We start from the raw sequence: 24,301 nt of genomic DNA, 5'->3' as shown, positions 1-24,301 counted from the left end.
ATGGCTTCTCCCAATTATACCCCTCCCGTGGGGTCTCAGACTGGTTGTAGAGATTTCCAACTCGGGTCAGCATCTACTAGGCAGATGGCTGAGCTAAGACTTAGCAGCTGCTAGAATTCACCTAAATAAAGAAATAACCTAAGCATAAATCTGTATTCTAAAGCTACATTCCATCTGGACATTTCTAATGCACAGTTGAGTTTTGGAGAACCCTTTCTGTGCGTAGGCCAGAGGGGTCCTGTGAGAAGGACCTGATAGCCCCAAATCTCTGACTCCTTTTTTCTCAAGGAAATCTATAAATCCCCACTTCCTATCTGTGCCATCACTGTCTGGGCACCCACACCCCCCAGCTGGCACACCAAGACCAGAGGTGTTAGGGCATTTAGAGAAGTCACAGAGCTCCCTGGTGACTACAGGAACAACATGACAGTGGGTGAAGCCCTCCTGAGCACCAGGGACCAGGCAGGCAGGCCCAGAGAACTCTTCAGAAGCCCCAGCAGATGTGCTGGGAATTGCCCAGTTCACATTGGCAAGGGCAGGCGTGGGCCGGACAGTTTATCGGCTGGAGGAAGACGAGAGGGGGCAGGAATAACAGTGAGTACGATGCTTTTCCCCTGACATTTGGAAGCTTCCCAGAGGCAGCAGGAAGCCTAGAGTGCCCCATCTGGGTCCCCATCTTGTCAGCAAGAATCAAGATTTATGTGAACAAAGCAGAACAGAGATGGTTGGCCTGTGTGTAAATTCACACCCTCCGGCAAGGGAGGCAGGTGACAGAGCCAGTGTCTGCCAGGCCAGGGTGATCATGGTGACAGTGGCGGTGGTTGTAGTAATGATAACGGCTGCTGTTTATTAAATACTTAACCCAGAGCTACCCTCTGCCCAGTGCTCTGGAAGCACTAATTTAATTTCTGCATCTCCCCTGTGAGTTAAGGATTATTTGTCCCCCCCTCTATACAGAGAGGCTTGGTCATTTCTCCATGGTCTCACAGCTCATAAGGGATAAATTCAGGACTCATACTCAGATCTGTCTGGCCCCCCTATACTTTTTCTCTGAACTAGTCCCCACCTGGCATATAGGACACGGTGCTGGGCACCTGCTGAGGCCTCCTTGTTCAAGGGGAGACCGTGTGGGTGGGACCGGTGTACCCCAGACCAGAAGAGAAAGGATGCAGCTCTTCTTTGAGGTAACAGGCCAACACGGTTGGTTGTCCCCAACCTGAGGAAGCAAAACCACAAGGGTTTGCAGTCAGGGCTTGGATTCGGACTCATGCTCCACATGTCCAGAAGTCTCAGGTGCTCATGTCTCAGGAAGTGGGCGGGAGGGAGGCTGCTATTGCCACACACCAAGGTGACTGTGGAGGTCCAGTGAATTGATGCCCTGGGACAGCACCCTCCCCTGGGAGACCATCTGATTGCCTTCCAGTGGGAGACTAAGGCCATGTCCCATGAATTTTTTTTAAACCATCAATAAAAACATTAAACATCGTTTCTGGAAATCATTAAATAATGTCCACCTTTGCCCCAGTCTCACTCCTCTGAAGTAACCATTGTTAAGGCTTTAGGGTGTAGCCCTCTTACCTTTTTAAGCACAAGCTGATCCCAGTCTCCATCTCATTCTGTTACTTAACCTTCCTCAGGTTACGTTACAGACAGTGCTTCTGTAAGCAGCCTTGAATACACATTCACACACACACACACACACACACACACACACACACACACACACACCTTTCTCCAGCCTGGATTCCTAGTGGTGGGGGAATTGCTAGGTCAGAGGGTGGCTACCCTGTCCTTTCTACAGCAGATGAACCAAGCATGCTCCCCATACCTGAAGTGGGATGGAGGTGCCAATGACTAGGACAGTGCCCGCATCTCCAACCCTCATGCCTTTCTCTTCCTCTCCAGATATGAGGTGATCTGCCAAAGCTCAGAGCTGGCCAAGGACATCTTGGTGCCCTCCTTCGACCCCAAGAACAAGCACTGTGTGTTTCAAGGTGACCTCCTGCTGTTCAGCTGTGCGGGCGCCCACCCCAGGCACCAGAGGGTCTGCCCCTGCCGGGACTTCATCAAGGGCCAGGTGGCTCTCTGTAAAGACTGTCTATAGCGGCCACTGACTCGGCCCCACACGCACTCTGCTGGGGAAACCGTGGCCCCAACACCATCGGGGCAGGGCCAGGGGGCAGACGTCATTCAGGGACTCTCGCCAGAGCCTGAACTTGATGAAGGAAGGTTTCAATTTGGTATTGCTCCTTCTGTGGTCAGAGCACCATGGCAGAGTTTTCCCCAAAATGAAACAAGAGCAGATGTCAAGTGGGGAGCCTGGCTTCTCGCTGGCACAACTTCATTTTTTATTTCTTGAGGAGACTGTGTCTATGAGGCTGCTCCGAGGTAGAGGGAGAGTCTCAAGATGCATTTAAAACAGAACCAGAGGAGGAATGGAGCTTGTCGGAAAGAACTTGATACAGGAACATTCCTAAACCCATTAACTTATTTATTTGGGTGGGTGGGAGGGGGAACAGGGGAGGGCAAAGAGGGATTGATCACATGTCTTGTTTCTTTGATTTCCCACTGTTTACTGTCCACCTTCACTGTATTATTATTCCTGTCTGCTTCCGGAAGGAAGCAGGAGGGAGACAGGGTGCACTGTGGGGCTGGTGGCTCGCTTGAGGGCAGCTGCGGGGATCTGGCTCCTCAAAGTGGATGGTGGCAGAACAAAAGAAAATCTTGTGTGTGCTTGACAGATGGCAGCTAGAAGACGGGCACCTCCTGGGTGCGGGGACGTGCCTGTGTTGTTCTGAGAGCCCAGCCAGGGACCAAAGATGGGGCTGCTTTGCAGTGAGAGCTCCTTTCCTTGACCCTCCCACTTGCCCATCACACACACACACACACACACACACACACACACACCTCGGCCCTAATTTCTGATGAGGATCCCTTTGGGAAAGAAAGAACACGACTGGGGAATTGACATTTGCTACTTTGTGGTAAATCTACCCTCCCTTAAATGCCACTGGAAGGAGGAAAGTACAAAAAGGGGACTAAAGGTCATGCTTATTTGCCCCTAAAGAGGTTTATCTGAGCTGGGGTGTGGACACCCGTGAAGCTGGCCCCTGAGAACCAGTTCCACCACCAGAGCTGTGCTCCAGACAAATGCGCTTGTGTCTAGTCCTTCTCATGTCACCGACGTCCCAGAAATGAGGCTCTCAGTGGACCTGATATTGGCTGGGGGAATAGGGCAGGCCAGGACGAATGTGGTGGGCAGTCCTGGCTGCTCACCCTTGGGTGTGGGTGTGTGTGTCTTGCATGGGGTTGGAGTCTGATGCTGGCTCTTCCAAGGCGTGACTATTCTGAGGGGCATATTCTGAGTTGGCAGGTTGGCCCCGTCAGTCATTGGATGCCCCTTCCAAACCCTGGAGTCCCCAGTCTCTGCCTTGGTGTGAGTTCCCCGCCCCCACCCAGCACTGTTTCAGTGCTCTGGCTAGAAGTGTGTGTGTTTCCTGTGAAGCCCCTGGCATCTCCATGCTGATAACAATGAGTCCTTTTCTCCCTCTTACAGACATCCCAGTTATGAGCTGTGGTGTCATCCATCTAGCCCTCACTGGTGGCTTTGAGTGCCTTGGTCACCTAACACCGTGCTCCCCACCTCCCACAGCAGTCCTGTGCTTCCTAGCCCACTCCCTGCCATCTGAGACAGCCAGCCCAGCCTCGGCCAGACAGAACTGTTCGGCAGGGCCGATGGCTGGTTGGGCCTTCGGGAAGTAAGCTAAATCACGAGGATCACACGGCAAGTGGAGCCTTTAGGTAGCGGAAGTCAGATTGTGCCTGCTTCTCGATTCTTCCCTAGTGCAGAAGTAATATCAAATGCACAGCCAGCCTTTTTTTTCTTAGTCTATCAGTGGGTCTGAATTGTACCTCTGATCCCAGAGAGTGAAGGGGGTGAGGCGGAGCAGCCAGGGTCTTCCCCACCTCTCAGGTGGCCCCTGAGCACATGTGACAGACTTCTGATAGGGAGACCTCTGCCCTGAACGTCAGTGCAGGGGCCCCTCAGGAACTAGCAGAGAACAGCTTCTACCTGGGCCCAGCAGCAAGGGTATAAGTCCAAAGGGAGTCTTGGTTATAGGGTGTGAGTGTGTGTGTGTCTGTGAGTGTGCGTGCATACATGTGTGTGTGTGTGTTCCTGAAGTTTTGCAAGGGCAATGCCTGCTGTGAGAGAAGCAACGGCCTTCTGTGTTGTTAGGAGCAGTTCTTCCCTAGGAATGGGTCTCTTGGTTTCACCCTAGGTTGTAGGAATTTGCTTGAGTTCCCAGGGCTGCAATTCCTGGGCCAGTGCCGCCCTCTCCTGGGCTTTTGTGGGAGCTTCCAAAAGTGAAGATGTCATGCAGGCATTGGACCAGCAGGGGGAGCCTATGGGCTGAGACCGATTTCTCTAGCTCAGCCAGATTAACCCATTTTGCAGAGCTGTTTAAATAAGCACAGGGACTCAGAAAACAAGGAAGTTGAAAGGCAACATTCCCAGAAAGATGCTGTGCCTGCATGGTATTCCAAAGGCTGCAGGGATTTATGGATTTATGGCTGTCCCGTTTGCTGAGCTCAGGGCCTCTCCGCCTCCCCATTCCTCTCCTCTGTATCAGGACTCAGGTCAAGCAGTCCAGCAGAGCACTTTATTTCCTGCACTTGAAGATCCCAGCTGCCCACCCCCCAGCCCAGTAGTGGCCAGAAGTAAGAAGAGTTCTGCAGGTGGGGAGCTGCTGCTTCCCAGGAAAACCCACACCCCAGCTGTCCAGGGCTTTATGAACAGAGGCGGCAACACCCAAATGTACAGCAGCTCCCAGGCCACCAGAAGCGTGGCCCAAGTCTGGTCTGTGACCCACAGGAGGAAATTGGAGAGGGCATCTCCATCTGCACTGTGTGAAAGGGGCACGGTCCCTGTCTGCCCTGGGAGAGAAGGGTGCTTCTCAGAGTAGGAGCTGGGAGCCTTTGGTGGTTCTGCTACTGCCAAACTGAACGGAACCCTAAACCCATTTTTAATTGATGATTTCTACAGGGACAGAAATCCCGAGTCAGGATCAGTGTCTTCCTGTGTCCTAGGCACACCTTGCCTGGTCTGTAAGTTTTTGTATGTTTTTTTTCTAAGTGAAATTTGGCTTCCTGCTCCCCACCCCCCTGCAATGTTATCCTAAAGTCTTAAAAAAAAAAAAAAATGAGGGAAATTTATCTAATTTATTAAAAGAGAGAAAGCTTTCCTTTGAAACATAAACACTTTGAGAAGTAAAACTCCTGAAAGGGGAAACACACTTACTTTAATGCCAGTAAACACCTCATGTATCTCATGTATATAGTTTGATTTGCACATGTACAAATGGAGATACTTTTTGCATTTTTGCCTGGATTGGGTTTTTGTCACTGCTTTAGTTGGCTTTTTTGTGTGTGTTTGCTCTGTGTTTTGAAATATTAGGAATCTGTTTCTTTGATATTTATTGTTTTCACTTTTGATGTGCCTTTTCACTTTTCTTTGGGATTGGTTTTTAGAATCTGGGTACCATTTAAGGAAGATCACAGACTCCTCCAGCTTAGAAGACACATCCTTGTATCACTGCAGATGTGCAGGCTGGGCTCCAGAAATGCCCTCCAAGCCCCCTGGGCCACAGCATAAATGCCCACACACCCGTACGAGGCCACAGGAACCCTCAGGAGAAGGACTGGCTTCCTCCAGACCAGTCTGTGCCTCCCTGGCCGCTCCGGGTCTTTGGCTCTGAGGACAGCTGGTTGCCAGTGTGCTAGTGGGCCCGTGCTGCCTGCCAGCCATGCCCTGGGTGAGGTCTGAGTTCATGAGCAGCACTAGCCCCAAAACACTTTTTCTGATTGTCATAAAGGGAAAAGAATAGGCACCCTTTTTGTTTCCTTAGGGAACACAGGGTTTAGTAAAGGTGATGAAACCGTATGCTGTGTACAGGTGCGTTTGTGCTTTTTAGACCAGACTGAGGGAGGCCACCCCATTTCTCCAAGGTGGTTTACCTAGATTGTGTATATAATTGGGACAGTACTAGCCTCTTCCATGACCCCCAAATCCTTGATTAAAAAAAAAAAAAAAAGTCTATTTTGTTAACGACAGGCTCTGTTGTGTTACTGTTCCAAGCCTGGATTGCTTTATTTATTTGAAAGTATTTTATTTTCCATATTGGCTTCGTTCTAATCCCATCCATCCCATAGGGCTGCAGCGCGCCCCCCAAGGGCAAGAGATGGAGGGACATAAGTAGATCCAGACTTCTTTAGGAAGGTGGGAATTTCCTAAAGCCGAGGGTGAGTTCCTTTCATTCTTGTTGGCTTCAACAAAAACCGGAAACTCAAGTTTTTATAGCAAAAGGCCAAATTAGCTGTACAGTCTCAGAGGCAGAAAAAAATTACCCTAGCTTTTGTAGCACCTAGGGTTTTTGTGAGGATTCAGTGTTTAGCAGTGTCTGGCACGTAGTAAGCCCTCGTAAATGTTAAGTATTGTTATTATTAGCATTTCATAAAATTTGAGAAGGAAGGAATACCTACAGGAAAATACTATTCCCAGTTGATGGAATGTGGTAGGAATTACTGGTATAGGTTATCCAAGCCCCATGCGTGCCCGTCCTGCTGGTTGAAATGTTACTGTATCCCTGAATGCACTGATTTGCAAATATGCCTGACTTCAGCCCCAGATGAAACTAGGCTGTAGGTATGTGTAAACTGGAGATGAGAAGGGTGACCCACATGCTGGACTTCACCCCTCTGGTGTCTTCTGGACCATTCCAGGGTTCTTCTCTGCAGAACTGTTTGAGCTAGAAATTAAAAATAAGTTCTCTAACAGACTCTACCCCTTAAATCAAGCTTAACTACATTCCTCTGAAATGAAATAATAAAGACTTTCTGTGTTGTTATTTACAGAGAAAGGAATGACCAGTTGAACACTTTCTCATCCCCCAGGAAGTCCCTTTGCTGTTCCCTGCCGGCCAGGGTGGCTCCTCCACAGTCCAGCCCACAGGGATCAGACCCTGGGCTGGTTAGCTGCCATGTGTTTGTTCTGGCCCCAGTCCCCGAGAAGACTCACCTCCCCTCCAGGCTAGCTCAGCCTGGGGACCCCCAAGACTGACCAAAAGTGGAGCCAGGGGGTGTGAAGGGGCGGCGGGGGAGGGGGGTTAGAATCACTCCTGAGGGCTACTGCGTTTCAGTGGTGTTTTCCCAATACACCTCTGTCAGTTTTCTTTTTGTTTTATTGGGTTTTTAGTCTCTTTCTTCCTTGATTTATTAGAGTTTTGTCTTTCTTGGCACTATTCTGGATAGACTGCAATTGGGAATATGGAGGAATTTGCTGGAGTGTAGGGTTTTTCTAAGTTCCTTTGGATGCTTTACTGAATCAGCAGTCCTGTACATCTTTGGATGTAAGATTGGAATTTACCTTCTTAAAAGCACCATTCCCTTTACCCCAGATTCTTTGGCGCCTTAGGACTAGCCCCACCCTCCCCGTGTGTTGAGGCACAGCAAAGGGCAGCTGTGTGCTCCTGTGGTGGGGGGGCCCATGTCTGGGGGGGGGGGTGGAGTGGCAGGGGTGGTAGCGGGCACTCAGGTGGGCAGTGCCATGGGCCTTGAAAGCCTTGCTGGCACCGGAGGATGGGAACTTAGCAGAGTCCACCACCTCCTCCAATGCCAAGGTGGGACAGACCTGGGAAGCATTTTGCTCACTGTCATGCCCAAGTATTAACAGGACAAGAGCAGGATAATCAATGCCAAAGGAGATGGTGATACCCCTTCTACTGTAGTTGCTGTCATAACCTTGACGTCCTTAAGCTAACGGCCATTTGCGTCTGTGTCCCCAAACAGCTCCCGGTACAACCATTTTCTACTGTTCACTTCTGGGGTGACGTAGTGCAGGATTCTACAAATAAGGTGTCGCTGTCCAAGTGTACTGTACCGGCATAGAGAACACTGCTTTGTTTTCCACTGTTGTAGAGAAAACTAGGGAGAACTTTATTTTTCAATAAACTTTTGTTGTGTGACAGGTGGCAGTGGTTTTTGGGGGTCAGTGGGGGGGGGGGGTGCAGGGTCACCGATGGAACAAATCCAGCTGTGTCCTCCAGTGCCAGCATCCACTGAGGACATCCCACCATCTGCAAACACCCTGTGGAAAATGCTAATGAGAAGGTATGTTTAAGGGGTGGGGAGGGAAGGGTTTTACTATGGAGTGTTCTATCACATCCCCCAATACTGATGTCAGAGCATGCCCCCCGCTTTGCATTCACCTACAAGGGAACAGAATTGGCAAGAGGATTCGTGGGCTTTGTTTTCTTTTTGAGATGCCCTGGAAACAACAAAGGTCATGGCCAGCCTTTCTGCAGCCGGCGGTATTCCTGGCTACTGCCTGGAACGCAGACACCATGCAGTTCTCATCATGCATCTATGGGACTCAGGTCCCCAAAAGTGCCAGCAAAAACTTGAATGCTTAAGTTTGGGGGGTACTACATCATAGCTTCCCCTCCCTGAGCTTCCACAATGTAGATGAGCTACAGCGAGAAAAACGTGCAAAAGAAACCTATCGAATCTTGCATTTCCCAGATCCACTCATACAGTCGACCCTTTTTCCCATGTGACATTTTAACATCCCATAGAACCTCCTCAAAATGCTGTTGGAGGAAGGAAGCTACACGGGAAGCGTCAGATTGAATCAAGGTCAGTGACCCCTCAGAACGAACCACCTCCCCTCAGCCGGCCTGAGACAGCCCCATGGGAGATGGGGCACGGCGGGCAGGGGTGAGGGCTGGGGGGCAGAACCCGGCAGTCCCAGGCACCCCCACATGCATGTGCAACCACCCTACCTCACAGGGTCTGCAGAGCCCATTAGGACTGTCCTTGAGGGTCTCCCCGCTCACCACCCCCAGGCACAAGTGACTCCTTCCACATCATCCTTCACACCGGAGTACCTACCCAACACAGTGACGCTCCAAGATAACCTCCCCGTACCATACAAAACAGGTAAAGGTCTTTATTGGTCAGACACTGTTGCTTGGACAAGCTGCAGTGCCAGAGGTACAGAATGTTGTGTGTCGGGGGAACATTTTTACAGAATCTATACCTAATGTTACATCAACGGAGAACATCTTGTTCCTTACAGAGGGGCAAGCCATCTCTAACAGACTGTAATGTACCATTACCACTTAACACAGCATATAGATATATGCATAAATGGATAGATTATATAATTATTTATTACAAATAAACTGTAGTTTCACATCTCTCAAAAATGGATCCTGTTTTTACATGTATGTTCAGGTTCTGAATGTACAAGAAAGGGTCATGTGCTTAGTTCAACCATGCAAAGCTCATACGTGTATCACTAAGTACTTTTAAAAATAGAATGGTCTCCTTTTGAACTCTGTTTAGATTGGGGATTAGTAAAACAGTATGAAACTAATGAAATACCTTGATAGAAATTAGGAAGTGATCTATACTGATGGTTCTGGGTATGTAAAGGGGTGAGGGACAGAAGGTACGGTCTTCCCTTAAAATCTGCCAGGAGATACGAGAGTCTGGAAGTGGAGGTGGGTCTGGGCAGGTGCCATCCAGATCAGGCTTCAAGCACCACAGAGGAGCTTTTTGCCACGTAGAGATTGTATCCTACCCACAAAAATATTTTTACTCCAGGAAATAAAAAAGGTCAGTTCTCGCTGGAGGTGGGGAAGCCTGTCCTCACCCCTGTGCGTGTTGTCCTAACATATTTGACAGGGGCAGTGGAGCAAGGGGGAGCAGTGTGGACCGACCAGCTGGGCAGACCTTGTTCCCAGGAACACAAAAACCTCCTAAAAAGTAACTGGACGTTCAGTTAAATATTGGCACCATCTGCCTGCGTGGAAACCTGGTCCTCTTGACTGTCTTCCTGCGGATGCCGAGCAGCCCGCTCTGGCCCCGCTGGCCGCTGTCACTCAAACATCTCGTAGTGGCGGGTCTGCCTCACCCTGGGCACCATGTCAATGAGGAGTCTGCAAAAAAGCAAACACGCAGGTCACCCCAACAGCCCTGGAGCTTAAGCACTTGGGGAAGCAAACAGAAGGCTTTTTTAAAGCTATAAATCACATACAGTAACATTCAACCTTTTTATAAACAATTCAGTGTGTTTTGGTATATTCATAGATTGCACAAACCCTAATTAGCCACTGTCGAATTCCAGAACATGTCTATCGCCCCATCCCCCCTGCAGTCAGGCCCCGGTGGTCCCCTCCTGTGGAACCTGCTCATGTACTCTTGGTCTTTACGCTTGGGCCTATTCTGGACATTTCGTATGTGTGGAATCACATACGTGATCACATAACATGGCCTTTCGTGACTGGCTGCTGACACCATGCTTTTGAGGTTCCGCCACGTTTTGGCATGGGGCAATACTTTGTTCTTTCTGGGGCTGAGGAGTACCGTGCGGCTCTACCATACTCATCCACTCACAGACTTTTGGGTTGTGCCTACTATCAATAACTTTGCTGTGATGGTTGATGTGCAAGTCACTGCGTGGCTGTGTGTTTTCATGGCTCCAGAGTAGACAGCAAGAAGTGGGAACTCCGATGTTGAACATTTGCAGGAACGACTCCTGCTTCACATTGAAACCAGCAATGGGTGATGCTCTAGTGTCTCCTCATCTTGGCCAACGCTTATGGCCCATCTTTATTATAGCTATCCTCACGGGATCCAGGAAGTGCGTCAACAATTAGAAACACAACACCTTTTAGAAACGTTCTCTCAAAGCCCGGCTCTAGCCCGGATGTGTGAACACCGAGTCAGTGATGGCTGGGCAGCATTTCTTCAATGAGAGGACTTATGGTGGGTTTATCCTCACAAGTGGTCCTTTTGCACTGACAAGTCCCTTTTGTAAAAAGTTTCCTTAGGTGGGGTCTGTCCGGGTGGTGCTGCTGGGCCCTGCCCCCTGAGCATTCCACAGAAGCAGGCAGCAGGAGGTGCTTACCCAGTGTGTCATTACAGAGAAAGGGAAGGACACACATCCTCAAGCACAAAGAGAGAAGAGGAAGACCGTGGAGCAAGCTGTCAAGACCACAGATAGAAGTAAGCCTCTGACAAGTGGCCTAGGCTTTAACTCCTAAAAGCCCTTGGCTCCTTTCTGTGCCAGCCACAAAAACCTCTGACCCCTACTGGGGGCTTTTCCAATCACCTAATCTCTCCCAGGCTCAGGAGTGTCACAGGTGCAAGGGGTGACTGTCAGGAGTGGAAAATATGGCACTCCTGGCTACTGGGAAAGCAAAGACAAAAGGAGAACTTACTTGACCCCGTAGGCAAATATGGTGAGGCCGATGAGGACGCCTATGCTGCCGTCCAGGTACCAGACGGCCGCGTTATGCTTGAACACCTCCGCACTCAGAAGGATGGAGAAGCCCATCACGCCACCCACAAGGGAGTTAAACCCTGGAGAGACAGCAAAGAGAGGCTGACAGCAGTGCCAAGTAAACTTTCTTAGCCACCAATGAAACCACCCAAAGGCCAGGCGTGCCTCCACATCCTGTGCTGCAAGGAACGCTGCCCAGAAGCACTCGAGAGTGACAGCCACCACCTCAGACACCCACATGGTGCCTTGGCAAGTGTCCAGGCCCTGCCAGGCGCCGAGGCCCATGTGACACGTTTGTCGTCACTGTCCCACACACAAGAATGCAGACCTCTAGAGGAGCAGGGGCTTCTATCCCTGTTGAACTTGTAGGGTCCAGGACAGCATCTGTACACAGGAGACACTCAAATCCTTGGTGGCTCAAATGTCTGCTGGACCAAAGACCAACCTGGAATCTTCTGCATCGTATCAAGTCAGATTTTTATCCCACTTAACCAGCGAGAGAGCTAAGCTGAGCAGAGTGAGGCTCAACCCGTTGACCGAAGGTTACACAGATTGAGAAAGGCAGGCTGGGACTCTACCTGAACCCATGTCCTTTCCCTCCAGAGCCTCACATCAGCTGGGGATTTTCACTCTCCAAGAAAGGAAATGCAAAGTCTAGAATTTGTGACAGGGTTGCAGAGATGGCAATCAAAACAGAACTGGGCGCTAACAGATACTGACCAGAGTCTCCTTTCACAGATGGTGCCTCATTTGATCCCCACTTCATTTGACCTGTGAATTTTCAAAAGCCACATGGGAATGAACAGCTTGGAGTGGCCGCCGGGGGTCACACCTGCCTCAGCCTGACAGTAACCCCGAGAGAAGCTTTAGGCCCATGCACCTCCCCCACAACAGGCGCCCCTGCGTGTCTGGGGCAGCTCCACCTGCTCAACCCAAAAGCATTGGCATCAGGTTCAAGCACAAAGATCGGGACTGAACCACCTCATGTGCATACATAGGGGGCCATACATGTGGAGAGAGGAGCTGAGCAACACCTACATCCAACCCCTTTCTCAGGATCCAAGGAGTGGACTTGGGCAGGCCACTCCCCAGTGATGGGAACAGCTGGACCTAGCGGGCAAGGAATGATGGTCACTGAATGGGACCCTCCCTCTCTCCCCTCAAGTCTGCCTTCTCCCCACTCCAGCTCTCTGCTGCTGCCATGACCGTGGACTGCTTAGAGCATGTTGGTCCAGACAACACTACATCATTTTCCCAACACCAGCCCACCACCCACTGTCCGCAGCTGCTGTCCCTGCATAGAGCCAACTTCATCTCTGTCCCCGCTCCTGAAGCATCCTTCCTGGAAGAAGCCTCACATCCCCCTTCTCAGACTCCTTCCTGAACCCCATGCCACCTCCACCACAACCTCAGCTCTGCTGCCCTTCACACAACTCCTGGAAGAGCTGTCTCCCTGCCACGGCTCCTGCTCCAGTCACCCTTCCTCCTCCGGCTCCACTGTGGCGAGGTCATCAGTGACCAGGCTGCCACCTTCCAGGGATCATAACCTGTGCTCTGCTTCACAGGGCTGGCTCTCCTCTCTGCCCTCCACCCATCCCTTCCCCATCCTACTGCTGGATCCTTCTCCTCTCCCCTGGGGGCACCCCCTTCCCCGGTGCAGTTGTGGGAACCTCTCCTCTGCCTGTGTCCTCCCCACATGCTCTCTTTGTTCTGACCTTCTGCTGAGCTGGAAACCCACCCCTAAGCATCTCCAACTGAATATGGTTGAAGCGAAAATCTCAATTTTTGCACCCAAACACCTGGCCCTCTTGCTACCTTCTCTATATATGGTGCCACCATCCACCTAGTCCAAAAATCTAGGACCCCGTCCTTAACATCGCTCACACCCAAAATATCAAGTCTGACCAGTCAAGTGATTCTTTCCAGCTGTTACCTCCCAAAGTCTACCTCTCACCACCCCTGCGCACCTGCCCCTTGACTGCACCCCTGCAATAGCCTCTCAGCATCTTCCCTGCTTCCCTCCTCCCCACACAGCAGCTGAAGGCCTCCAATCGAAAAGCTGCCCAATTCTGAATAGCATTCAAACTCTGCAAGGCTGACATGAGCAACCCCAGTCACCTCTCCCCCATCACACACACGGACCTCCCAGTGCATTGTGCTCCAACCACACTACCACCTGCATCAGCCAGCCCTGGCATCCCCCAGAGCCTCTAGACTCATCACTGTCAGCCTGTACCCCTCTTTCTGGGGCGTCTCATGCTGCCTCCTTCCCAGCCTGAACTCTCAGCGCCTGAAAATGATTCCTCCGTACCCATCCCTCCTCTCCTACCTTCTCATTCGTGCTGTTATCATCCTTCTGCAGAGCTCTTCCCTTCCAAAGATGGTATTTGTACTGTTTTTCTTGTTACAGATATAAGCTTAAGGACAGGGGTTTTCTCTCTTGAAATATTCCAAGTCCCAGAACAGAAGCTGAGGTGATTACTGCATTAATCAATGAGTTAATAGATGGAGGAGAGGAGGGAAGGAAGGCATGGAACATGGCCTGGGCTGTGCCAAGAGGGCTCCTACTTAGCAGCAGCTGGACTCAGCTGTCCTGAGAGAGGAAGCCATCCCAGGCAGGGCCTGTGGTTAGAGTGCTAGAGAGACGCCCCCACTCCCCACCTGAGAGGGGAGGTTGGGAGCTCAGGCAGAGATTTTGTTCCCGCAAGGCAGAGGGATAGTCAGAGGCTTCCTGGAGACTCAGCTTCCCCACTCCCTTCCAAGCTTCCTCAAGGGTCATGCCTGGAGAATGCTGCCAACTCAATTTCACCTGAATAAAGGTGATAGGGACTGGAAAAGGCAAACACCTCCACCTTCCTCCCATCCGGGGGCCACATCCTCCAAAGGCCAGGCCAGGGAACTATGAGGACACAGAGGCCAGGACTTGCTGGGAGCCTGGAGCTAGGGAGGGCTCTGCCTGCACTCCCATGTCTAGCCAGGCCATCCCTGCCTGCCACCCACAGTGAGCACCTCCACCCTTCACCAGAGGTCTCTTCTGATGGCCAGCCAGCCCAAGAGCTAGCTCTAGGTGCCCTAGAGAGAGCAGGCCCCACCCCATTTTGCTTCCTGGCTTCCCCACGTCAGTGTGGCCCCTGTGTGGTTGTCATCTATGGCTTCTCTGTGCTCACCTACCTTTAGACCATGAAGAAATGGGCTCACCATCCTTTCCATCTCCACTGTCCATGCAGCGCCTGTAGCAGACGCTTCTAAACCCTATGTTTTAAAAGCATCACGGCCCACCTGTAGCCCTTTGTCACGGCAGTGGGAAGCTTTGTGCCAGCTGAGTCCATCCCGGGCCCTGGCATGTGGAGCACCCGGGCCCTCCCTCCCTCTTTGGTTAGCCCATGATGTTGCCCTCTGCAATCACATCCTCAGTGGTGCCTCACCCCTCGCGAAGTAGGCAGACAGCAGGTCTGGAGAAGCAGAATTTCCTTCCTGTCCACTGATCCATCAAGATCCCATTTCCCCTTCCTATTATGAGAAGCACGCATTGACCCTCTTGCCTCCAGCTGTCCCTTGCATCTTCCTGTCCTTTTTAATACAAGGACACAGGCTACCTGGGCTGCAGTTAACATCTTGGGCTTTCTCAAAGTTGGGGGAATTTTGTTTCAGGGTGGCTAGAAGAAAGGGGGAGACAGGGAGGAGCTGACCACTGCCCCAGGGCACACTGGATTCATTTGCTCCCCGCTCCATCTTTATCAGGGGCACAGGTGAGCCCCTGGAGCCCTCAGAGAAGCAGGTGGAGCTCAGAGAAGATGCAGAGAACAGTGAGAGTCCCCCAGTCAGCCACTAGGTGTCCGCTCAGCTCCACCAAGTCACCTTGCTGTGCTGGGGCCCAACCCACGCAAGCAGCTAGTACACAGCTAGTGAATTCACCGAGTCTCCCCTCACTTACACCTTCTGGGAGCAGCTTCCAACTTGCTTGGCTCTGCTCACCTTTGCTTAGGGCGGAGGCCGACACAGTTCAGCCCCACCTCTGTAAGCCTGCGCAAGAACACTGGGACAAGCACCAGGGACTAGGGGACAATCCCCTCTTTGCCCTGCCACATCCTTCTGAATTGAGCGCCTTTGCAGCCAATCATTTCACATGAACCCGGAGCTCACAGTAATGCTGGCCAGGTGCATGCAGCACACAAGGCCCGGTGGTCACTCACTGCTGGGTCCCCCCACCCAGGCTCACAGCTTATTCCTGACCCCTTGGTTAAAACCAGAGCTGTTGTGAAGCGTAAATGCTATTATCACATTAAGAATGCAAAATAACATCAGAGGCTTTAAGTAGAGGCTCTGGAGCAGCTGGGTGGCTTAGTCAGTTGAGTGTCTGACTTCAGCTCAGGTCATGGTTCATGAGTTTGAGCCCCACGTCGGACTCTGTGCTGACAGCTCAGAGCCTGGAGCCTGCTTTAGGTTCTGTGTCTCCGTCTTCCTCTGCCACTCCCCTGCTCGCTGTCTCTATCTTTAAAAAAATATTGAGAAGCTCTGACCTTAATGACTAGGTAAGAGTCTGCAGAATTAAAAACATTAATTTTATGCAGAAAATTCTAATTAAAGTTTTTCATGTGTTTGAAAGCCATCATAGCCTCTTGGTGTTCTAGATCTTGAAGGAATGAGGACAGTTGGCCCAGGCCCCTCAACTCAGGTTTCTATCTGTCCCTGCTGGCCCCTAGCTTGGAACCTCCCCCAGGCACCTTTCCACAATCTTCCTCTGTTTGATTTGTACTATTAACTTGCTGCACAAAGTCATTCTACCTTAATGTTTATTTTGAGAGAGAGGGAGACACAGAATCCGAAGCAGGCTCCAGGCTCTGAGCTGTCAGCACAGAGCCTGATACAGGGATCGAACCCACAAACCGTGAGATCATGACCTGAGCTGAAGTTGGACACTTAACCAACTGAGCCACCCAGGCGCCCCCTTAAATAACACAAAGCCAACTTCAGCCTAGTGCTGACAGGAACAATCTCATGTTGACTGAATATTCAAAGCAACAAAACCAAATAAGATTTATTGCACTGTGTGGCAAGAGTGGGAAATTCCAGAATTTGTCCACACTCTGTTGTCCCCCTTTTCCTAAAGATCCGCTCTCTGGCTGTAAGGACACAACCCAGGGACAAAGGATCTGGTGGAGTCAGCCCGACCCAGTTCACACACAGCTCCAACGTGGGAAGGGCCACCACTCCAGGTGACAGAGGAGGCCTGCCCACCCTTCCTGCACCAGAACTTACTTCCCTCTTGGGAGAGAAGCTCCGGGCTTGCCCCCAGCCTTTGGCCAGACATGGGAAGGGCACTCCCAGGCAGTCACAAAGGATGCCCTCCAGAACCAGCCCCTCGGAAAAGCCCCTGACAGTAAAGATAGGCATGGCTCCTGAACCCCACTCTGCCCCTGCCTCCCAAAGGGATGGAAGAACAGAAAGGAGATAGTTACACACAGTTCCCTAAGATCTGCTAATCAATAAATGAGCAAAACTGGGACCCCAGATGATCCAGTTAGCAGGAGGCTGTAATTACTGCTGCACAGTCGGCTTGTGCTCCCACCAAGCAAGAGACTGTAGAGCTCGCCGACCTCCCAGGGGCCACTTATGGGTAACAGGCTTGGGATGAGGAACTGGCTACTCTTCACTTTGCAACAGTGCTCTCTGTCCTTCTGTATGTGTGTGACTCATCAACCCCATGGACAATTCAACTAGGAGCCCAGCCCATTTTACAAATACTATCACCATTTCAATTCCCCCCATCCTCCAGCCCTCTGCCCTCCTCCGTCCCCAGCTGCTGCCACCCCCTTGGCTCCCCAGAGACTTCTCCCTGCTGCAGATCTCCTTCCCTTCACTCTGTCCTCCACCCTGACAGCCAGAGGACTCTTTAGAAAACATCCATCATGTCACCTCCTCTGATAAATATTTAACAAAACATCCAGAATCCTACTGTGGATCTGAGGTCCTGCAGGATCTGCCCTGTGCCCCTTCCCCCTGCACCCTTCAGGTACCCCAGGCTCTCTCCCCATACCATCCCCTCTGCCCAGGAATGCACCCCCACCCCAGCTTCTACCTGTTGGTGGAACAGTTATCACTCAAACTGTCCACTTCTCTTTGTCATGACCCCTCCCTGGTGCAAGACTGCTTGTGTGTAGTTGGTTTTGTGTGTAAAAATTAAAGAGTCAGAAGTGAAAATTTTAAAAAACATACTTATGGGGGCACCTGGGTGGCTCAGTTGGTTAAGCATCTGACTCCTGGTTCCGGCTCAGGTTATGGTCTCATGGTTCCTGAGTTCGAGCCCCTCATTGGACTCTGTGCTGACAGTGCAGAGTCTGCTTGGGATTCTTTCTCTGCCCTTCCCCTGCTTGCTTGCAAAATAAATAAAAATAAACTTAAAAAAAAAAACAACATACTTATCATTGTGGTCTTCTTGATACACCTTATAAAATGGTGGGAGTTTAGAAGGACAATGAAGCCTAAACAGAAACTCAGTATCTGGAATATCTAACTTTAAGTAAAACTATCACTCAAGGCAGAGGGCCCCTTATTCTGAGAAGAAGGGGTCAAGCTCCAGGATCATGGTGGGGGGGTGGGAGGGCGGGTCTGACTGCTGGGTCCACACTCAGGCTTCTGGGGAAACACTGCCTGTGTCTCCACTGCAGTCAAGTAAACAGATAAAATGCTCATGCTCTGCAAGCCAGGGGGCTTTGTGACTTGGGCGCCCAGCTCAAGACTGGAAGAAGAGCCCCAGGTGAGGACTCACCACTGGGAGCCTGGAAAGCTGTGCTGACCGGCCCAGCCTGCCCCACACCTGCCTCCTTTGCCCCTCATTTTCCAGGTAAAGAGACACAGAGAAGGAGGCACAGAACCGCCACTGGAGAAGCCAGGGTCCAGCCAGGTCCAGTCAGGCCTCTGCCCTGTTTGGGCCTACAGGGCCCTGTCAGAGTGGTGTCCCTCTGGAGGGACTGGTGAACCCACACCCAAACCCCTGCCTGATGCCCATACAGCCTTTAGCTCTCAGCCAAGCACACCCTGTGCTTTCATCCCGGAGTAGAGAAAGACTCCGTGTCTACACAAGGCATTTTCTTTCTCAGGTTACAAAACACCAGACCACAAAGATCACAGAGAAAGACCACTCCTGCTCAGATTCTGGGTGTGCCCCCAGAGACAGAAGGACACCCATATGGGCCAGGGTCTTATGGGACCATATACTAGGCTCAGCTTAATGCAAACCGCCTATAAAGCCACAGTGTCTCAGTGGGTGACAGAGACCTCAGAAGACTGGTCCAGGCTGTGGCCTCAGACATTCTCATGTGACTGAACCACAAGTTCTTCAGATCCGGCTCTGGGAGAAATCAATTCATGTATCTCAGAGAGGTTATCTAATTTGCAACTCCACTTCTGGGAGCCAGGACCCTTCACAACAACGGGACAGAAACCTGAAAGAGGTGATTCTGATCCTGTGTTAGGAGGTGGTTTCCACAGCTAACGTGGCACTTAGCACAGTGCCAGGCACAAAAGAACTCTGTAAAACCCAGGTGGTCCCTTGCTACTGCAGCATCATGTTCTAACAGCAGCAAACACAGGGCCTGATGTGGGCCGAACCCTGCCCGCCCCCAGCCTGCCCTGGGATTCACCTGGGAGCTTGAGAAGCCAGGTTGGGCCACCTGGGTTGCACACACAGCGTCCCTCACATTGCTGAACACAGAACAGCAAAGAGGAGGGCTCAGTGCCAGTTGCTGATCCTTCTGCTATTTTAAACCGCTTTTACTGCTTAAAAAGCTTGGGTTTCATATGGGCAAACGGCCTCCGCAGCCCAGGAGAAAGGTGGCACGTTCCAAGTCCAGAAGCAAACACCAGGCCCTGCAGGAAGTGGCACTTGAGGAAGACTGGAAAGCTGGTGGTCAGAATGTCATGTAGGAGCGCTAGACACGACAGGGTCCATCTTCCCTGGTGTGACGTGGGATCCTGGCCCCTTGGACTGGCCATGGAGGCAGCACCAAATCTCAGTGTGCATCGAACGGGCTGGGGCGCTGGTGTAATTATGACTTCCTGGGGTCTGGCTCTGGAATCTGTATTTTTAACAAACACCACAGACTGGGAAGCCCCAATCTACCCTGTTAAGAGGTCCGAGTGGAGGTGACTCATGAAGTTTATTAAATTCCCAGGGTACCAGATATCTGCCCTAATATGGGAACTCTGAGAGTCATTAAACAGCCTGGGGAGGGAGGATGGTGAGGAATAGATTCCAAATTGTTGAGCTCTTGTACAGGACAAGCAACTGAATAGTAGCTTCCCTCACTGGGAGCTCAGCCCCCAAAAATCAGGCACATTGGCCTTACTCACCATCTGTTATGAGTGCTCTGCTGGTCAGAACCTTCCCCAGCATAAACTTCAACACAGCCAAGATGCTGCAAAGGATCCCACTTAAAATGGAGACGCTGAATAGGAAGTCATCCTAGAAGAGAAAAGTTCCAGATTTCAACAGTTCACCTCCTGCTAGAGCAGATTATCTGCAAACCACTTGCCTTAAAGATCAGCTTTGTTCCAAGAACAAATAATCAGGTGAGTATGCTGCCACCAGGTGGGAGTATGTTGCTTATTCTCATACCTCAGTTACCTGTGTCACTGGGAATTGGAAAAGATGATCAAAAACAATCCAGATTTATATTTCCTTAGACATTAAGTATTTCTTTTCCTTCAGGATATTCCCCTTCATGCTATTCTGCCAAAGTGTTTGGCAATCACTGATCAATAACAGAATTGGTCAAAATGCTAAAATCAGCATGTGCTATGTGGGGTTTTTCACAAGTAATTCAAAAAGCAGCTGGAGAATAGGGGAACATGTAAGTACACCACTGGACTAAGAACACTTCAACACAGAGCTGACTGAATTGGCCACAGGGTCAATTATGGCTGAAGCTACCTAGAACTATGTTTCAGCCTTAAATTCACACAATGCAATTAGAAGTTCAAATATAGCCCTCAAGGTGGGGAAAAGGCATCTAAAAATATAGTCTGCTATTGACGTTATCTTAGCACTTCCTATAAGTTTTTACCTTCGCTTTGCAAGCAAATGAATGAGTCACACACACAAAGGCAGGCACCACTATCTCATGACATTACGGTCCACCGAGCTCCTCAGCCTGGAGCTCCCATGCGTCACTGCCATGAGACTCAGCCTCCAGACTCTCTCCAATATTAAAATGCAACTTCCAGCAGAATGTGATAAAGCATTACATATACACAAAGAAATAGGATTCCTTAAGCATCTTATTATCTAAATTCACTAACCTAGCAACAGAAAGCTGGGAAGAAGGAAGACAGCCTGTTTTCCCAGTTTTGAAACTAAATAAAGTCATTTGAAAAGTCACCTCCCTGGAAACATGATATCTGCAAGGCATGAAAGCATCTCCCCCACAATACTAATCGACAGTGGTTGATTTTAACTTAGGTGCCCAGATCCTTTGCAAATACTTCTGGGAGGTGCAGCTTAATTCCCTCCTCCCTGAGTGTGGGCTGGGCTCATGATGGGTATCTAACAAATAGGGCATGAAAAGGGGAAAATAGTAACCGTTCAGTGGAGAAGCCTGGCATTAATAAACCCATTAATAAGTTATGCCAATACCATGTGCTTCCTGATGTGACATGATGAGAACACGTCTTAGTGTTCTACCCAAAAATCCATAACCTCAGCTGAATCTTGAAAAACACCAAACAAACTGAGGCACAGTCTACAAAATGCCTGACCACTACTCTTCACACATGTCAAGGTCTTGAAAGACAAGGAACAACCGAGAGAAACTAATTGGAGACTAGGGAGAGAAGGAGAACTAAATCCAACATGGTGTCCTGGATGGGATCCCTAAAAAGAAAAAGGATATTAAGTGGAAAAGCTGGGGAAAATGGAATGGAGCCTGGAATTTTATTAACAGTTTCGGTAATCTCATAGTTTGGGCAAATGTGCCCTAGTAATCTATGTGAGATATTAACCTCCAGGGAGGCTGGATGAAGGGTATACAGGAACTCTCTGTAATATCTTTGTGACTCTTCTATATATCTAAAGTTATTTCAAATTTTAAATTTATTTAAAATAATCACCTCACTGAATTATTATTATTTTACCTCCTCAAATTATCTATCAGTAATGACTGTGCCAAACTTAACCTCTTGGCAGATCCCAAGTCCCTGCTGTGGATGAGGTGACAAAGCAAGGTCAACAGGGGATGAGGATAATGGTGGGGCAAGGATCTCCAAATCCCATCACCCTTTGTGCAGGGACTCATTCTAATCATGGGTGTTGGCACCCACAGGACATAATGCAACTGTGATTAAGGAATCACATGTCAATGTAGACCCAGCTGCTGACAGGCTTCAGAAAGCCTAAGTTGGGAGAATGACATAATCAAGCACACTGAGACCCCAAATTCAGAGGCTGAATTCTCACTTTGTTCTCCTCATACCTGAAGCCTTTCTGATTCCATTCAATCTCTCTGTTGACAAAGCCCTCATCTCTAAATTCCCAGGAGAGAAAGTCTGCATTCACCCCATCTGAGTCCCAAAGAGCTGGGGTGCCCTCCCCCCAGGTGCATCTTTAGAAGAGCCACTATGGCTTTGGCAGTCCTCTCCTGGGTCTGCTAAACCCAGGGGGCTCACTGCTGAACAGGGGCTTGGCTGAAGGGCAGTGATGCACCAGCAGACCTTTGCTCAAATCTGGACTTCACTGCTTACTGGGGAAACAAGCCCGAACTCTCAAATCTCAATTCTCTCTTCCATGGGGTAGCAGATAATGTGCAATAAAAGGTAGCAATTGGTGTTAAAGGGCCCAAGCACATTATCCATGCACTAACTGATTCCACCAAACAGCCACACTAAGTGCTAATGATGAGCCCCAAACTATGCTAAGCATTGCTGTAAAAGAAACGTAGCGAACTTGTTACCCAGAAAAAAAGTATGCACAATGAAATGTAAATAAATAGAGGAAAAACTATTAGTGGGACCCACAGTGGCTTTTCAAAGCTTCTGCTACAGATCCCGTGTCTCTGAGGCTAGGCCAGTAGGGGTCAAATGCAGTTCCAGTCCATCTTCCAGTACCAGTTGTCCTTGCTCTGCTTTGCTCTGCGCCCACATTTCCTTCCTTCCAGGCAGCCCTGCTGACTTCAAGGACAACAGCCTGACAGATGCTTTTTCTGCAGCCCCCAACCACCCTGCAAAGTCTCATCCCTGCAATAAATCCCTATTCTGTACAATTTAGAGTGGTTCCAGTTCTCTGATTGAACCCGAAATACTACTTCAGAAGGATGCTTCAAAGTGTTTAAAACAGTGCCTGGCTGCTGAAGAAGGTCATCAAGAAGACGTACTGCCAGGTGACCTGCAAGCTGGACCGGGCAACTGGAAGCTCCCCACCCCCCACTCTGTCCTTAGAATGTGAGTTCCACTTGCCTTCCCCACTGCCAGAAGCTGTCCCAAGGATATAGCCTTGAAACAGAAATGTGGTGTTGGGGCTGTCTGGACGGGGTATGTGTCTGAACCTAGTTAAAACCTCTATATATAAATGTTTGCGATCTGGTGTACAGGTTTATGGAAATCTGCTTATCTTGTGGCCACCCAAGACAAGCCTCATATATAAGTTCACTTGCTAATAAAACCTGCCACCTACCAATCTGAAGTGCTCTTCCTCTTTCTTCTATCTCTCCCTGCCCTCAATGCATGGGGGCCAGGTTCAGATTACACCTGGGAAGCCCTGAGGAGCTTGTGAACTAACAGCTGGTGAGCCAGCCAGGAATGAGGCATCTGCAGGGTAAATCCTAAATTGGCCATCAATTTCTATGTGGGGAGAGATGGCCCATATATTAGATGCTTGTGGACAACTATGTGAGAGCGGAGGTGGCCCAGAAATACCAGTTGTTTCAATGCACTCATCTGAGGAACCGCACAAAGGACACCGAGCAAAGAGAAACAAATGGTGCCACAGTGTGCTGGCCTCGACTGTGGGCAGTTCGGCTGGACACTGATGCCCAACTAGAGGCTGGAGTTCAGGTTGGAGTTGGAGGAACAGCTGAGGTTAGAGAAGGACATGCAGTGGTCCCATATTCTGCTGGCTTCAGGGCTGGCCAACAAGGTGGGAGAGCAGGATAAACAGCCGGAGACCTTAGTATGCCCTTTGGCAAAGCTAGGAGGGTGCAAGGACCTTGGGTGAAGATCTAGGCTCTTGTGACAAAGCCTTGTTAGGATGCTAAGCGGTGGAATCTCTGGTAAAGTGAGGAGAATGAAGAGGAGGATGTGGTGGTAACTGGTGAGGAAACAGACCAAAGAGCCCCATGCCATCAACCTTTAATAGAAAGGAAAATTTTAAATGGCAATTAAAACACTCCTAGGGGAAAACGTGCATTCTTTCTCAGTCCCTTTAAGTTGTAAATCTTATCTTGCCTTTGAAACGTAAGCACCCCAGGAGATAACCATAAGAATCCTCACAGAAACTGAGGAGGAAAAGGGGGAAAGAGGATTTTTAAGTACAGACTGCTAGAGGAATTTCTTTGTCCCAAATCTAGTCATCAGCCTCCATCAGGTTTCAGAATGAAAGTGATGGGGTCTCTATTTATATCCGTATGTTTATGTATGTCTATGGATCTATGTTATGTGTGTGTGTTGTTTTTATACCTCCAGAGGGTACTGACAAAATTATTCTGTAAAGGAGCCCTATTTAATTGGCTTCAAGAAAAATAAGCTTTAATAACAAACATGAACTAAATAACATAGAACTAAATAACATAAAACTAAAACATAGTTTTCTTTCATCTGCTAAAAGGACAGTTTTCTTGCACTATTGGTCTTCTTTTGATGAGATTATGAAGTTTTTATTTACCTTTTAAGTAATCTATCCAGGAAAAAAAAAAAAGATTGTTTTGTCAAAATAATTTCCTGTGCTTCATGTTATCTCTATCATGTCTT

General features: G+C 49.7%; 2 protein-coding genes across 7 annotated transcripts in view; one reads left to right on the top strand and one right to left on the bottom strand.

The window, feature by feature from the left end:
- The window catches only part of MGAT5 (alpha-1,6-mannosylglycoprotein 6-beta-N-acetylglucosaminyltransferase), a 342,230-nt gene extending 334,209 nt beyond the window's left edge, over positions 1 to 8,021 (top strand). For all 6 annotated transcript variants that reach the window (XM_053909465.1, XM_019454374.2, XM_019454368.2 and 3 more), the window contains one exon: positions 1,906 to 8,021. In XM_053909465.1, the coding sequence (XP_053765440.1) occupies positions 1,906 to 2,104 (199 nt within the window). In that variant the 3' untranslated portion in view covers positions 2,105 to 8,021. The remainder of the gene's footprint in view (positions 1 to 1,905) is intronic.
- A 963-nt stretch (positions 8,022 to 8,984) lies between these two features.
- The window catches only part of TMEM163 (transmembrane protein 163), a 238,182-nt gene continuing 222,865 nt past the window's right edge, over positions 8,985 to 24,301 (bottom strand). Inside the window, exons 6-8 of the mRNA XM_019454495.2 lie at positions 19,697 to 19,808; positions 11,283 to 11,424; positions 8,985 to 9,998 (exon numbers count right to left, since the gene is read on the bottom strand). Coding sequence (XP_019310040.1) covers positions 9,938 to 9,998; positions 11,283 to 11,424; positions 19,697 to 19,808 — 315 coding nt within the window. The 3' untranslated portion in view covers positions 8,985 to 9,937. The remainder of the gene's footprint in view (positions 9,999 to 11,282; positions 11,425 to 19,696; positions 19,809 to 24,301) is intronic.

This window comes from Panthera pardus, unplaced genomic scaffold (genome assembly GCF_024362965.1).
Source record: "Panthera pardus isolate Hobbes unplaced genomic scaffold, ASM2436296v1 HiC_scaffold_10, whole genome shotgun sequence".
Taxonomy (NCBI): Eukaryota; Metazoa; Chordata; class Mammalia; order Carnivora; family Felidae; genus Panthera; species Panthera pardus.
This window is presented reverse-complemented; position numbering and strand designations above follow the sequence as displayed.